Source organism: Rhincodon typus, chromosome 28, assembly GCF_021869965.1.
Source record: "Rhincodon typus isolate 14 chromosome 28, sRhiTyp1.1, whole genome shotgun sequence".
In the NCBI taxonomy this organism is placed as follows: Eukaryota; Metazoa; Chordata; class Chondrichthyes; order Orectolobiformes; family Rhincodontidae; genus Rhincodon; species Rhincodon typus.
Window position 1 is genome coordinate 33,065,290 of NC_063359.1, and position 17,621 is coordinate 33,082,910.

The 17,621-nt window shown below is 42.1% G+C and overlaps 1 protein-coding gene across 1 annotated transcript in view; it reads left to right on the top strand.

Annotated features, from left to right (window-relative positions):
• The window catches only part of LOC109918284 (hemicentin-1-like), a 417,033-nt gene that overhangs the window by 281,859 nt on the left and 117,553 nt on the right, over positions 1-17,621 (top strand). The window contains exons 50-54 of the mRNA XM_048613389.1: positions 4,324-4,497; positions 7,972-8,085; positions 9,618-9,763; positions 11,924-12,074; positions 14,299-14,514. Coding sequence (XP_048469346.1) covers positions 4,324-4,497; positions 7,972-8,085; positions 9,618-9,763; positions 11,924-12,074; positions 14,299-14,514 — 801 coding nt within the window. The remainder of the gene's footprint in view (positions 1-4,323; positions 4,498-7,971; positions 8,086-9,617; positions 9,764-11,923; positions 12,075-14,298; positions 14,515-17,621) is intronic.

A 17,621-nucleotide genomic window follows, 5' to 3' on the forward strand; every position in this document is an offset into this window, starting at 1 on the left:
ATTCCCAATTCCTTCGCCTCCGCCGCATCTGCTCCCAGGATGAGGCATTCCACTCCCGTACATCTCAGTTGTCCTCATTTTTCAAGGACCGTAACTTCCCCTCCTCGGTGGTCGAGAACACCCTCAATCGTGTCTCCCACATTTCCCGCACCTCATCCCTCACACCCCGTCCACGCAATAAGAACCAAAAAAGAATCCCCCTCGTCCTCACGTACCACCCCACCAACCTCCGGATCCAACGCATCATCCTCCGACACTTCCGCCATCTGCAATCCGACCCCATCACCAAAGACATCTTTCCATCCCCACCCTTATCTGCTTTCCGGAGGGACAACTCTCTCCGTGACTCCCTTGTCTGCTCCACACTCCCCTCCAGCTCCACCACACCCGGCACTTTTCCCTGCAACCACAGAAAGTGCTACACCTGCCCCCATACCTCCTCCCTTAACCCCATCCCAGGCCCCAAGAAGACTTTCCACATCAAGCAGATGTTCACCTGCACATCTGCCAATGTGGTATACTGCATCCGCTGTACCCGGTGTGGCTCCCTCTACATCGGGGAAACCAAGCGGAGACTCGGGGACCGCTTTGCAGAACACCTACGCTCGGTTCGCAATAAACAACTGCACCTCCCAGTCGCGAACCATTTCAACTCCCCCTCCCATTCCTCAGACGACATGTCCATCCTGGGCCTCCTGCAGTGCCACAACGATGCCACCTGAAGGTTGCAGGAACAGCAACTCATATTCCGCTTGGGAACCCTGCAGCCCAATGGTATCAATGTGGATTTCACAAGTTTCAAAATCTCCCCTCCCCCTACCGCATCCCAAAACCAGTCCAGCTCGTCCCTGCCTCCCTAACCTGTTCTTCCTCCCACCTATCCCCTCCTCCCACCTCAAGCTGCACCTCCATCTCCTACCGACCAACCTCATCCCGCCCCCTTGACCTGTCCGTCCTGCCTGGACTGACCTATCCCCTTCCTAACTCTCCACCTACACTCACCTTTACTGGCCCCATCCCCGCCTCTTCGACCTGTCTGTTTCCTCTCCACCTATCCTCTCCTCTATCCCTCTTCTATCCGCCTCCCACTCTCTCCCTATTTATTTCAAAACCTTCCCCTCCCCCTTTTCTGATGAAGGGTCTAGGCCCGAAACGTCAGCCTCTCTGCTCCTATAATGCTGCTTGGCCTGCTGTGTTCATCCAGCCCTGCACCTTGTTGTCTCGGATTCTCCAGCATCTGCAGTTCCTACTACTTCTGTTTATTTACTGGGATAGACAGCATTGGGGCACACTGAATTGCAATGATGTGGAGCACCGAAATTTAAATTTGTAAATGTGAACCCTCACCCTCTCTGTTGACACCATCTACATCACAATGGGGTGCTTTTTTGTTTTACTCATTCTTGGGATGTAGTGTTGCTGGCAAAGCCAACATTTGTTGTCCATCCATAGTGGCTCAACTACAACTGAGTGGCTTGCTCAGCCATTTCTGGAGGATAGTTAAGAGTAACTGAATTGCTGTTGTTCTGGCACAACATAAAGGCCAGACTGGGTAAGGATGGCAGATTTCCTTTCCTGAACATTTTCTGAAGAAGGGTCCAGACCTGAAACGTCAGCTTTCCTGCTCCTCTGATGCTGCTTGGCCTGTGTGTTCATCCAGCTCTACACCTTGTTATTTCAGAAAACCAGATGGGTTTTCATAACAAAATGTTTCATGATCATTATTGATGAGAATAGATCTTAATTTCATGTTTATTGTTTTATTGAAGTTAAATTCCACCAGCTGCCATGGTGGGATTTCAATTTACGTCTCTAGAACATCAGCCCAGACCTCTGGATTATTTGTCCAGTTACAAAACCACAATGCTACAACTCCCCCATCTGTGCCAAGGACTGATTAGCCACGTCTTACTGAGTAGGGGTGGGGGTGATTCAGAGGGCAAGAATTAGTTAACATCGGATTAAGTTTCAGACTAACACTGCCAGAAAACTTTGTGATCACTGAATGGTGAGAGATACACCTGGGAACAAAAGTGAGATAAAAGCAAAGTTTTTCCAACTTCAATTGATCAAAAATGAATATGTTGGTATGTGCAGAACAATAAATGGGTCAGGTGATTAATAGGCTACTGCATTTACTATGTCATCAAAAGTGGCCTGGGTTAGTGTTTTCTTTCTTAGCTCATCAAAAGCACCTTGTCTGTCCCTCCTCTCCCCTCTTTTCCCTGTTAAGACCATGAGTTCACTGTATGGGGAATGCTTAGTGCTGAGATGCTTCCCCTTATTCCATGGTACCAGATAGCTCACCCTATTAGGAATTGTTATCACTAAAAGAAGTTATTAAAGGGATTTTCAGTGAGGAGAATGAAATGCTTTACACCAGCTCCAGCATTGAAGATTCCCTGATAAAGGAACCTATCTAGAGTAATACTCCATACATCTTTACGCCAACCAGAGCCAAGAACCAGTGTGACACTCTACATTCTAACCCCTCTCACTCCCTTCCTGATTCACACCTAATGCAGTGTTGAATTGTACAGTTTGTCGTGTGGCTGCTGACCACTGAAGCTGATTTCGGAAAGTGTAAGTAAACACACAGTGCTTAGCTATTAGCAAAATTAAGTAGGAAATATAGAGGTACTTTAATGAATGCATACTGATAAAATGTTTCAGTTGCATCAGGTGTTTGACCTGTTATGGGTAGAGAAATACTTACCATTTGGTCTACACTTCCAAACTAAAATCTTGTTAATCATTTCTTAAATTTTAGTTTAGTTTTCATATCCCTTCTTCCCCTTCGTTTTATCTCTCTTTCCTTTCAACCTCATCTAAATTTTTCTATTCTTTCTCGGGATAGCAAAGCCTGCAGTTATTGCCCAAGCCTTGTTGCCCCTGGGAAGGTGGTCATGAACCATCTTCTTGAACCACTGCAGACCACGTGGTATAGGTACGTGCATTGTGCCTTTGATTTAAACAAATACATTAGGAGCAGGAGTATGCAATTCAGTGCCTTTGAGCCTGCTCTGAGATTTAATAAGATTTTGGCTGATTACGGCCTTAACTGCATTTTCCTACTTACTCCCACTATCCTCTAACTCCCCTGTTAGTCAACAAAGCTACTTTCTTAGGGAGTTCCAGCCTCAAAACCCAGTGACGATGAGAAAAAGACATCATTGTTATAAGTGTGTGGCTTGGAGTAGGATTTTAAAAGCAGTGGTGTTCCCATGCATTTATTGCCCTTATCCTTCTAGTTGGTGGAGTTCATGTGTTTAGAAGGTACGGTCAAATAACCATGACAGATTTCTGCAATCCATCTTGTAGATGATACATATTGCTGACCTTGTGTCTCAGTGGCAGAAGGAATGACTGTTTAGGATGGTTGATTGTGCTATATGATCACAGCAATAGGTTGAGAATAATGGGCAATATCAATCTGTGGATTGTCACACACAATGAGAACAACCAGTGATGGTGAAACTGGAGACCTAGTTTCTGCTCTTGCCTCTCAGCAAAAAGATCACATTGTGCCAATCCCAATTCAAATTGAGATCCTGTGTGGATGCAGTGATAAGGTGAATTACATAAGAACATAAGAAATAGGAGCAGGAACAGACAATTAACAGACAATTAAGCCTGCTCCGCCATTCAATAAGATCTTGTATGATCTTTTCATGGACTCAGCTCCACTTGCGCACCTGCTCATCATAACCCTTGATTCCTTTACTGCTCAAAAATCTATCTACCTTTGCCTTAAAAATTCATCTCTGGCAGTGCACTATTATCTGACCATACTGTTGCAATGGTTAACAGTGTCAATTTGCTTTGTAATTCATATTTCAGCAAAGGCAGACAAAAAAGAAGGCTTAAAAGTGGACTAATCCTCAGGTCCAAATGAGTTGTATCCTAGGCTGCTGTAGGAGACAAGGGAGGAAATTACAGGAGCTCTAACACCACCTTCTTAATTCTCCCTTCTCATTTCTTTCCCTATATTCATTCCTTCTGCTGTTCCCAATCCTAGCCTTCGCCTGGTCCCCATTCTTGTTCCTTTCCCTGTGCCAATTCCTCTTACAATCTGCAAGATTGGGAGCAAGGCATATGTCCATGTTCTCAAAATTCTCAGTACACTTGAAGAAGGCAACAACCTAAATGGTGATAACTACTTTATGTTTCATAGAGCCATTATGGTGCATGAGGCAACTCAGCCCTTGATTGAATTGTTGCATCAGCTTATGGCCCCTTCCTTCTGCAGTCTGGATGGCAGTGTTGGGTCTATGGTAGACTTCTGTGCTGAACATCATGTCCTTGTTGTTACTATTTTCCTAGTTACACCCAGAATTCCCAGTATTGGTGAAGATGGCACCCCAGAGGATGTCATAGTTATTGTGAATAATCCAACTTCATTGGCGTGTGAGGCTGAGGCCTATCCAAGCCCAACCATCCGCTGGCTCAAGGATGGCATACCCTTCAAGGCTTCCAGGAATATCCATCTTTTGCCAGGTATTTTCCTACCAAGGTGTTTTATTTTAGCATAATCGAAGCTCTTGTTCTTCGACTACTATCTCTATTTGTAGAGTGACAGAAGTAATGACACCAATTTCATGAAATAAAGGCTCTCCTCCAGGTGTGCAGATCAAGAACTTGTAGACACATTTATCGCAATTGTCCATCTGGACACAGGACTATAGGGATTGGCGTGTGATTTGCTGATGTGCTGTCACAGTTGGTGAGTAGCCCCGCCAGCCCCAGCAATTCATACCCACTGAAAGTCAAAATTAAATCAGCTTTGGTCCAATCAAAACCATATTCGTCAGCCATGCCTCAATTGGAAATATATATTCTTCTGAGCCACAATGCCATGGGTTCAAGTCTAATTTCATGATTTGAGCAAATTAGTCTAAGGTGAAACTCAGTATCGTGTGCTGAGGGCATGCACTGTCGATGGTGCTGTCTTCCAGATGAAATATGTAATAAGACCCCATCTTCATTCTCAAGAGGGTGTAAAATATCCCCTGGCACTCTCAAAAGAGGGACAGGTAATTTCTTCGTGGTGACCTGCATAAAATTTATTCCTCAACAGATTTTAGCTGATCATTATCTTATTGCTCTTTCAGGGACATAGTCACTGCAGAAATTGACTGTTGCATTTATCACACCACATTTACTAACTATGCTTAAAAAGGAAATACAGATAATTAATTTGCCATCAATATTGTGAGCTGTTTTGGGCCCCATATCTAAGGAAGGAGGTGCTGGCATTGGAGGGGGTCCAGAGGAGGATTACACAAATGATCCCAGGGATGAAGGGCTTGTCATATGAAGAGCAGTTGAGCATCCAGTGTCTGTACTCTATGGAGTTTAGAATGATGAGGGGGATATCATTGAAACTTGCAGGATACTGAGAGGCCTGGATAGAGTGGACATGGAGAAGATGTTTCCAAAAGTAGGAGAGACTGCGATCTGAAGACACAGCCTCAGAGTGAAGGAATGACCCTTTAAAACTGAGATGTGGAGGAATCCCTTCAACCAGAGGGTGGTGAATCTGTGGAACTCATTATCAGAGAAGGCTTTGGAGGCCAAGTCATTGAGTGTATTTAAGACAGAGATAGAAAAGTTCTTGATAAATAAGAGGATCGACGGTAATGGGAAGGAGCAGGATATTGGTGTTAAGAAACATATCAGCCATGATCAAATGGCAGAACCGAATGCCCTAATTCTGCTCCAATATGTTATGGTCTTTTGGTAGGAGTTCCAGCCTTTTTTTTAAAAGAAAGCTTGATTAAATTTCTACTCAGGTTAATTTTAGGGCAAGAAGTTTTTTTTGTAATTAAATACATGGCAGGGGTGCTCAGTCACTTGTGTTGCACAGACTGCTGAATGTGGGAAATCTTATATTCTTCTGGCAGGCTGGATGACCACTCTGCAGATCAGATAGATTGGAGGAAACACTTCTCCTTAGTAGATGGGGTATAGGGGCATAGACTTAAAATAAAGGTCAGGATGTTCAGAAGGGATTCAAGAAGAGGATGGTTGTTACCTGGAACTCACTGGCCGAAAGGCTGGTTTGGGTGAGAGCCATCATAACATTTAAGAAGTATTTTGATGATCACTTGTAGTGCCATAGCTCACAAGGCTATAGGCCATGTGCTGGAAAATGAGACGAGAGTAGATAGTGTTTGATGACCTGCATGGACACGATGGGCTGAAAGACTTCTTTCAGTGTGGTAAAACTCTATGACTATAACAAATGCCTGGCTTTGCAGGCCCCTAATTGGAAATAGAGAAAAGAACCAGGCTATAAAGTTCTTAAATTGAAAGGAGAGAGAAGTCTTAATCATGGAAAAGGGGTGTAGACATACCAGGGATTGGGAAAGTGCAAGTGGAATTGAGCAGCTTTTGTCTCTCACCATACTGTTTCTTCTATTATTGAAATTCAATAGTGCTAACCTCAGTGAGCACCCCTTCCCACATAAACCCTTCTCATTAAACCTTTGATTGGTACTTAAATTATAACAAGAACATAACAAATAGGAATAGTTCATTTGACCCTTCAGGCCTGCTCTGTCATTCATAAAATCATGATTGATCTTCAACTGCAATTCTAGTCTCCTAACCAATCCCCAGATTTCTTTGTTCTCTTCGTCTCCAAAATTGTACTTATCTCAGCTTTAATATATTCAATGACTGAGCTTTCACTACCCTCTGGGGTAGCAAATTCCCAGGATACACACCTTTCTAAGAGAAAAAACTCTTTCTCATCTTGTCCTTAAATAATCGCCCCCTCATTCTGAGATGATGCTCCCAAATTCAAGACTCTTCAATTGATGGACCCAACCCTCAAAGGATTTTAAAAGTTTCTATAGGATCAACTTTCATTTTAAAATGTCAAAAGTTTATTGACCCAATGTATTCAAGCTCTCATCAGAGGACAACCTGAGCCGAGATACAAAATTATATCATTTTCTCTGAACAATGAAGACGAATATTTTTAGTTCACAAGTGAAATTCCCATTGAATTGCTCACAGTTCCTTTGTTGCAAATCATAAGGTTGCTTTCCCTAATATTGCAGCTAGAGCCACTGGATCACCTAGCTGTGACAGATATCAATCAATTGGGAGTTTTAGAGTGAAAAAGAGCATGGCAGATTATCAAATAGGCCTTATCTGTTGACATCACATGCATACCCACCATGCACTGCTTGATTCCGGATTGATGCGTGCAGAGTTACAAGCAATGGTGGGAATCAGCAGACATTGGTGTCCAAGTATTCGCAGTTCTTAGGCAGTTCAGTAGTGCGTGTGTCCAGGAACTCTCCTATGGAATGTGTTCTAGTATAGTAGGTATAACAGTTACACTTCTGCATCAATCAAGATTATCAGAAGTTTACTTTATTTTGCTTTTAGAGGACATGCTGTTTTCTTGTGGGGAAAATAAAGTAGCAGCTATTAGTGTTATTGTTGTTCTATATAACCCATAAAAAAAAACCAAACCAATTTTATACAGCTCCTTTCACAACATTAAAAAGAACCAAAGCACAGTACACTCAATAGAAGCAAAAATATTACCAATTGAAGGATTTCACACATGAGTACTTGATAGTGCGGAACTTAAGTATTTGTGAAAGAAGAGACATGTTGCTGAGGTTTTTTTTTGTCTTGTTCTCATCAGAAAAGTGTGCTGATTAGTTGCCAGGTTGGGTTGAACTGGCAGGCGCATTGCCATTAAAAAAGCAACTGGAAAACATAGGCGTGCAAGCTTTCTCCATAGCAATGCCGCAGCCAATCATAGTTGACTTGCCAACCAATCAGCATCCTTTTATCCTCTGGTATAAAGTGTTGTGTTTGTTTAATATTTAACATTCTTGCATTTGTCCTGATGTGTGCAAGATAATAAGTTTTGGTAATGTGGCTCTTTTTTCAACAAGATTTCACATACATAATTTTTTAGATATTGCTATACCCTTCTGTTTTCAGGAGGTCGTGGACTCCAGATTCTGAATGTACAGGAGGAAGATGCTGGTCGCTACAGCTGTGTCGTGACAAATATAGCAGGGGAAGCTGTGAAGGATTATGAGCTCAAAGTCTTCAGTAAGTGCTTTCTCAGTAGCTTAGTAATAAGTGACACTCAAAACCTGAAGCATCCTAAAGAGAAAACAAGGATAACTTATGGTTGAGAAGGCTGCTACAGAGTATGAAAACAAAAAGTGATAAGCTATAAGAGGTAAATACGCTTTGCTTAGTTCAGCCTCACAAATGTTTTTATTTTATACTATGAAAGAAAGCCAGACCTATTTACAGTTATATTTTTGTTCACTTTTTTTGTGAATTTTAATCCCCATTTAAAAAACAATTATTCATATCCAATAATAGAATCAGGATTTCTGCCTTCAGTCTTCCTAACTTGTCACAGAAGTGATTTTAATTTTCTGTTCTCTCTGAAAAATGTTATTGCTTGTAAAGATAAGATACCCATTTTGTTTAATACTTATCATGTTTGACAGATGATTGATTATCATCCCACTACCACTGCTAATGTGGTACAACTACTAAGAGGTGTGAAGGAGCAGCTTGGAATCTTGGCCTGGCTTTTATGTACTCTTTTCATCTATGTAGACCTGGTTTAAACAATGGGTTGCCTTCTTCATTGGTATATGTTCCCAGAGTTTTCAACACATGTCAAAAGAACATGCCTCCAAAAGACCCACCCGCATTTTACAGTCATTGATTGACAGACATCACCACTTACCTGTGCAGGATCTTTTCCTGTCAATTGGAAATGATATTGATTAAATGTTTCTGCGTCATCAGTCAACAGCATTTATTCGCATGTCCAATATACTTTTTAATTCATAAACAAAAGTTTTCAAAGTGGAATGTCTTTATTGGTTGTACAAATGCATGGTTTAGTATTGAAGTAGTCCACTTGGCCTCTTAAACCTTAAGATTATGGCTGATCTGATTGCTCCACATTTCTGCCCACCTAAAACAACCTTTCACCCCTTGCTTATCAAGAATCTATCCATCCCTGCCTTAAACCATTCAAAGACTCTACTTCTACTGCCATTTGAGGAGTTCCAAAGAGACATGGCCTTCTGTGAGAAAACAGTTCTCCTGCAAGAGGAAACAATCCTTTTCACATCCATCCTGCAAAGATCTCTCAGCATATTATATGCTTCACGACCTATGATAATAGTCCTGTGTTGCTTGCATCGTAAAGCTGATTATGAATCCTTAATTCCTGGTGATTTCCAAGATAATTCTAGATGGTTTGCCACCTTCGAGTGGGAAATCAATGAGCCAGGTGTTATATTCTTGATAACAAGTTGCTAAAGGAAGAGTTCAAAGTCAGTCTTTACTTGAGATAGGTTTATTTAAAAGTAAGCATTGTAACTGTACACCTCCTAACTTAACTCATGAGTAGTATGTATCTTTTTACATACTCTACTGAGCACATCCACTCAGCACCCTCCACCTGTGTGTGTTTAACTTCAATTGATGCAGTTAATACCAGAGAACAGACAAGATTGGCCAGGGAAGCAAAATGACAATCATCTTTTGGTGCAAAGCTTATTATGATCAATTAGGTTGGTAACTCTTTAAAAAAAATTCTTTCTTCTCAGTTCCTCCACTGATAGCAAAGGATGATCAGACAGCAGGAGGTTTTCATGTCACTCACGTGAAGACCAAGGTGAACACCACATTGACACTGATGTGTGAATCATGGGCAACCCCGGTCCCTGCTCTTCGCTGGTATAAGGATGGTCAGGTAACAGTAATCTCTCACTCGCTTTCATAACTGAAAAAAGATTTCCTGTGAACAATCAGCCTTACTTGATAAGATCCTGGTACAGATCAGTAAGTAAGGCTTTGAACAGAATGCACTCAAGCATCATCCCAAAAGCTCAAGAACTCTTCGTGGGGAGTGGGTGCTCTGGTATATAAGTTGCAAGATTTGGGCCACTCTGGTATAATCTTTTTTCCCCTTGAACTAACTCCTTTCTCCAGGAGAAACTACTCTGACATTTGACCCTAGCCAGGTCTTCTGCAAACTGAAAACAAAAACTTCCAATCTCTGGGTTATTTTTCCTATCAAAAATCACTTTTTGATTCTTCCAAACCAGAAGCAGGCCAATGCATTTCAATATTTCTCTTTCTGCAAGTGTAAAATTCACGATATGTAGAAATTCTCATTATCACTCCAGCAGTGCCCCTAGTCAGCTGCTGTCTGACACATACTGGTTTTGAAATCATGGCTTCAGAAAAGTTGACGAGTTAATTATAAAACCCATTCCTACACAGTGACCAAACCACACATGTCACTAGTTCAAAATGCAAACTCCAAAATAAATATATAAATCACACACCTTGCAGCTCCCAGATGTCAGCAAGGAGGAGATTATAGTTTGATGGAGCTAAGTTTTCTGTTGTTGTTTCCAATGCCTACTCGATACAAGGTGGTCTCTCTGGTTTTCTGAAACTTTTCAGTCATTTGATGAACCAAGTAGCTTGCTAGTCCATTTCAGTTAAGAGTCAACAAAATTATTGTGAGTCACATATAGACCAGACCAGGTGAGGACAGCTGTTTTCCTTTCCTAAAGGACCAGATGGGATTTTAAACTATCGATTATAACTAATGGGGTCTCCAATCTCTGAGACTAATTTCATATTTTCAGGTTTATAAATGGTTAATGTTAGACTCTTACTGAATTCAAATTTCACCATCTGTTGTGGTGGGATTTAAACTTTTTTCACCAGAAAATTGCCTGTCTCTCTGGAATACCAGTGAAAATACTACCAGATCATTGCCTCTGTTGTGTGGAACCCGTAACTGCAAAATAGTGCTCCAGATTTTAAGAGTTAAATGGAGTTACCATTATAACTATAATATATAACCACCATTACTTTATAATTCTTGCTAAAAAGCTCAGTATTCCAGATACTTTTTTACATCTTTATCCACTGTAAATGTTACTTTTAACAACTTGCAAACCTGAACGTTCAAAGTTTGCTGCTGTTTCCTATCCATGGTTTATATAGTGATTACATTTAGAGATACTTTGTGAAATGCTTTGCATCATGCTATGGTTATGACTGTGCTACATATATATCCTAGTTTGCTTTTCCTTCAATATTATTTTAACTAAATTCTGCCATTCGATTTATTTCCCATTTCCATTTTCACACATGATCAATATCCCCACAGAATTTTAAAAGAACAAAATATTGCAAATCCTGACAAACTGAAATGAAACAGAAAATGCTGTAAGTACTGAGAGGTCACGCAGCATCAGTCAAGAAGCAGGGTAATTTTCAGTTCGCACCATTGAAATCCTATCTCTGTTTCTGGCTCCACTGATACTGCCAGTCCTGCTTAGTATTTTCCAATGCTTGCTGGTTTTGTCATCAGATCCTCAGTATGAATTACTATCCCTCCAACTTCACAACCAGCAAATTAAGACACCCACCCACTCTCGACTGAAATCAGATTCGTACCCATGGTTAACACGGCCATTGACAAAACTTTACTGAAGGAAAGCTGGAATAATGGCTGCTTTCAACTGTTTATTCATCACCCCAGGAATTCTGTGGTGTTTACCAAAAAACCAAATCTATCCTGCCTCCCTTTCCCTTGTTCTCTTTAGACATCCCAGACACACGGTCATGTAAACACCAATTGCATGAAGCTAGGCTGAAGATTAATCCACCAATCTCTACACGACATTGATTAGCTGCATTCAGAAAGAACTTGGGCCAGTGGTCTTAGAACACACTATTGTAATCCTGTTTCAGTCCGCATTACTTTTCCCTTTCCCTCCCCATTCCAAGCACAGAATCAGTAAAAATACCGATGACATCTAGCTATGTGGGGGAGGGCAAAGTAGGTCATGGTATGGCCATTAAATCCTGACCATTCCTCTTATTCCAGCTGTTGACAGGAACTGAACATCTTCAGATTCTTGACAAAGGACATGTTCTCCAAATTAAATATACAAGGGTGTCAGACACAGGTCGTTACACTTGTGTGGCCACAAACATTGCAGGAGAGGATGAAAAGGATTTTCATGTTAACATTCAAGGTCAGTAATAATTCCAGAGATGGCAAATTGTGTGAATACAGCCAGATTTCCATGAGGTCCCTGTGTGGTCTGCTAATTTTCTTTGTCCTTTCCCAGTGGAATTCCAGTTTGCCTGACTCCTCACGCACAGTTCCTGTTTTCTGGTATTCTAATGTATAGTTCCATACGGTTTAGATTGTGTTGCATGGGAGTAATACATCAAAAGGATTCCAAGCATACCATAAACTCTGATAAGAAGGCTCAAGCTGTTTCTTTATGACATCTGAATCTCAGGATGGGAGTCTACTGCCTGGTGTGTTTTGTATTTCAAATCGCTAAAATTATGTGTTCCCAATCTCAGCCATGTTATTCTTAAGGAAAGTGTAAAACTGCAGACAGCTGGAACTTATAGAATACTTTAGGAAATGGCATGGCCCAATAAGTCAGTTCTTTTCTGATTGATCTCGATTTCCCCTATCTAATTCGCCATATCTCTTGAGTGTTTCTGTTTCTAGTAACTCATTGTGTTCTGAATATATTGAACTCTTCGAGTCCATGTCTTCTCCTGGTTATTTATTCCACAATAGAATGAGGGAATTATAGATCAGTTACAGCACTGAGACAAGGCTATTCTCGGGCTTACAGAAAACATGGACCAGGTGAACAAGAATTACTATTACAAATAAATAACTTTTAGCTACAAGTAAACAACAATTAACTATTGACGTATAAACTTTCCTAGTTAAAACAGTAACTCCTTTATAAAACTCCCCTTATGCACACATGCAGACAGACAAAAAAAGAATTGGTGTTATGGGTGGAGTGTAAAACTGGGAAGGCAGTTCAATGGTTCCTGGCCACCGGGTTTGTTACGATGATAATTTTCGTTTACTAGGACTTGCTGTTCTTCAATCTCACTTCAGGTACTTTCACTTGCTTGCAGGAGGCACAGAACAATTGGTTCATACTTTGTAAAGTTTCTGACTAATTGGTTAAAAAGCAACAGCTTACAGCAACTATGAGGGAGAATAAATAAATTGGTTTTCTCCAGGCTTTAGATGTTTTCTACTGCAGAGAAAAGGACAATACCTCCCTTTCAGAGATCTGAAAGCTTCTGGCTGTCTCATCTACACTCACATTCTATTCAGCTACCTGGGAATAGTTGTTGGCAGGTGGAAGGCTTTCAACAACTAGTCATCACTCCACAGAGCAATCAGCTAGCTATTTTTGCTGGCTGAACCTTATATTGTATCCTTCCCTGGTGCCAATTCATCTACAACTAACCCTCCCTACAACTTGTTGAATAAACAACAGTGTTAACAGCATGCAAAATAAGGACTCATAGCTTAATTTTACAAAAGTGCTGATGTCCTATCACAATCATTGTTTTCTAAAACAGTCATTTTCCCATTGCAGTCCACAATCAAATGTACAGAAAAATAAAAGATACAATCTTTGCAGGTCCCACTCCCTGACACCCTCTGCACAGCACTGTGACCTTTTTTCAAATAATGAACATTTCATTGACATTGACTTTCCTTCTTCATCCAAACTTCTAATATTTTGCTTGTGTTTAAGCAATTTCCCAGGATTAGTTTTACCAAACCCCTACCTAGGACGTGAAGACTTTAAATTACCAGCTGGAAAATCACCTCCTGAAGAACACTCCCCGACTTCCTTAAGCTTTATTCGAAATCTAGGTCCCTGAAACAATCTCACCTACTCATCTCTCTACCCACTTCAAGGCTAGCAATAATCTGATGTAAGCAACTTTGTCAATTTTACTTCAGAAGTTTGAGGGTTCAAGTCCCAATCCAGAGATGAGAGTGTAAAATTTCAGTACCCAATAACTACAGCACTAAGGGAGTGCTGCATTATTATGGATATACCACTCTTTGGATAGAGCCACCTTTCAAGCCTCAGGTGTGCTATTTTGATGAAGAGCTGCAATGGTCTCTCAATTAACATTCCAGCAATGAAATAATGACAAAATGGCCTGTTTTAGTTTATTTGTTTACTCACTGCTGTTTGTGGGAGCTTTCTGTGTACAAATTAGCTTCTGCCTTTTCTATGTAACAACAGTCACTAAGCGTCAGAAGATATTTTAAGGTTGTAAAGTGATTGTGGTGTTCTGGGGTTGTATAAAGTCCTATATGAATTCAAGTTTCTCATGCTTGAGTAGATAGGTGGAACTCTGCAATACTTGAATTATGTTAGAAATCCTTTTCTTCTGCACACATTGCAGTGCCTCCAATCTTCCAGAAGCTATATGGTGTGAACGCCGCCTGGGAGGTGTTATACCGGGAGGATGAAGCAGAGGAGATTGTCGAGCATCGGGAAGTGATTGTGAATAACCCAGTTTCTCTCTACTGTGAGACTAATGCCATTCCACCTCCCATTCTCTCCTGGTACAAGGACGGTGAAGCTCTCTCTGCCACGGACGATGTCCTGATTCTTCCAGGTAGGTCCAAAGCTACCTTAGTGTTGCTCATTTCGTTTTTATGTACATTGATAGATTTTCTCATTTACCACAGTGAAAGGACACGTGCCACTTTGCTTTAGAGTGCATATCCATACGTATGTAAATGGCATAGTTGCAACACAAAAAATATTACTGTACATTCTGGGTGTAAATATTGCCCTAAAATATTTGAAAACATTGTAGGAGGTGGCAAAGTTTATTTAAGAAATAATTGAAATGGGCTTGCGTTAAGCATTAGAACAATGTTCTTCATTGCTAGGGGGCTTATTTTAAGAGATTAAAAAAAACTGCAGATGCTGGAATCCAAGGTATACAAATAGGAGGCTGAAAGTACACAGCAAGCCAGGCAGCATCTGGAGGAAAGGAGCAGTCAACATTTTGGGTATAACCCTTCTACAGGACTGGATGTGTGGGTATGGGGAGCTGCAGATATGGAGGGTGGGTGGGGGGGAGGGATGGAGGTGGAATGGTGGTGATAGGTGGACACTGGTAGAAGGTATGACCTGGTTGGTCGATGGGAGGGCTGAGTCGGTTGGTGGTTGAAAGGGAGGGTCTGAAGGTGGAAAGGAAGAGAGGAGGTGGGGCTGGAAGGGGAGCTGGGAGATGAGTGGTAAGGTTATTTGAAATTGGAGAACTCAATGTTGAGTCCTCCTGGCTGGAGGGTGCCCAGGCGGAAGATAAGGTGTTGTTCTTCAGATTTGCATTGCGAGTCACTGCGACACTGGAGAAGGACGAGGACGGACCTGTTGGAGGGGGAGTCGGGCGGTGAGTTGAAATGGGTGGTGACCGGGAGGTTAAGTTGGCCATTACGGACCAGGCGAAGATGCTTGGCAAAATGGTCATCAAGCCTACGTTTGGTCTCACTGACGTAGAGAAAATCACATCGGGAGCACCAGATGTAATAGACTAGGTTGGAGGAGATACAGGTGAAGCTCTGTCTCACTTGGAAGGGCTATTTATGGCCCTGACTGGAGGTGAGGGAGGTAGTGTGTGGCCAGGTGTTGCATCTTTTATGGTTACTAGGGAAGGTACTGGGCGGGTTGGAGTGCTTGGGGGGAGTGTGGCACGAACTAAGATGTGGCGAAGGGAGTGGTCCTTGTGGAAGGCAAAGGGAGTGGAAGATGTTCTGGGTGGTGGGGTCTAATTGGAGTTGGCAGAAGTTTTTGAGGATGATATGTTGGATGCGGAGGTTGGTGGGGTGGAGAGTGAGGACAAGGGAGACCCTATCTATTATGTTTGGAGGGGGGGTGGTTAAGAGCTGTGGAGCAGGGAATGGAGGAGGCACAGTGGAGGGCTGCCTGGATGACAGAGGAGGGGAAAAGACTGTTGTTTGAAAAAGGCGGACATCCGGGATGCTTGAGTGTAGAATGTCTGCTCGTCAGAGCAGATGTGACGGAAATGGAGGATTGGGAAAACGGGATGGACTTTTTGCAGGATTCAGGTTGGGAGGAGGTGTAGTCCAGGTAGCTATGGGAGTCTGTGGGTTTATAGTAAATGTCAGTCTGTAAACTTGCCTGAAATGGAAACAGAGAGGTCAAGAAAGGCGAGGGAGGTGTCTGAGATAGACCAAGTGTGTTTGAGGGCGGGGTGGAAGTTGTTAGCGAAGTCGATGAACTGCTCCAGTTCAGGCTGGTTGCAGGATGCAGCACCGATGCAGTCATCGATGTAACAGCAGAAGAGTTGGGAAACAGTACCGATGTACACACTGAAGAGTGACTGTTCGACATAACCTACAAACAGGCAGGTATAGCTGGAGCACATGCAAGTGCCCATGGCAACCCCCTGGATTTGGAGAAAGTGGGAAGAATTGAAGGAAAAGTTATTGAGGGTGAGGACTAGTTCGGCGAGGCAGAGGAGGGTATTGGTGGGGGTGGGAGCTGGATGGGTCGTCGGAGGGGAAGAAACTGAAGGCCTGAAAGTGGAGCTCTGCATGTTCAGAGGGGGAGAGGTTGGAGTTGGTGAGGGAGGTGGAGAAATCGAGGCAGTCGATGTCGGGTTGGCAGTTGGCAATTAACAATAAACAGGTCCAGGGCAGGTAAGAGGCCAGCAGGGGATGTCCTCAGGTTGATCAGATAAAAATCTCCTCTTTTACCTGGTTACATGAAACCCAAGTGGAATAAATTTGGGAAGTTTCAATGGAATTCTTAGTGGGAATGGATTAACAGTGTAGAGGTTAGGTACTTAAAAAAGAGGCAACGACTGATTAGCGATAGTCAGCATGGCATTGTGTGTGGGAAATTGTATCTCACAAACTTGAGTTTTTTGAGTACATAACCAAAAGACTGACGAGAGCAGAGCAGTAGACGTTTTCTACATGGACTTTAAAGCCTTTGACAAGATTCCGCGTGGTAGACTAATTAGTAAAGTTAGATCACATAAGATTCAGGAAGAGCTTGCCAATTGGATACAAAATTGGCTTGATGGTAGGAGACAGATGATAGCGGTCGAGTGTTGTTTCTCGAACTGGAGGCCTGTGACCAGTGGCGTTCCTGCTAGGTCCACTTTTGTTTGTCATTTATGTAAATGATTTGGATGAGAATTTAGGAGGTTAGTAAGTTTGTGGATGACACCCAAATTGGTGGTATAGTGGATGGTGAAGAAGGTTATCAAAGATTAAAAAGGGATCTTGATCAATTGGGCCAATGGGGCTCAATGAGGAGTGGCAGATGGAGTTTAATTTGGATAAATGCGAGGTATTGAATTTTGGTGAAACAAACAAGGGCAGGTCTGATGCAGTTAATGTTAGAGTCTTGGGTAGTGTTGTTGAACAGAGAGACCTACAGGTTCAGGTATATAATTCTTTGAAAGTTGCATCACAGGTAGACAGGGTCATATTTTTAAGGTGACAGGAGAAAAATTTGTAAGGGACCTGAGGAGCAACGTTTTCACACAAAGTGTGGTTAATATGCCAGAGCAAGTGGTAGATGCAACATTAAAAAGACATTTGGATAAGTACATGAATAGGAAAGGTTTAGTGGATATTGGCCAAATGCAGGCTAGTGGCACTGGTTTAATTTGGGAAACTTGGTCAGCATGGATGAGTTGGACTGAAGGGTCTGTTTCCATACTGTGTGACTGTATGACTC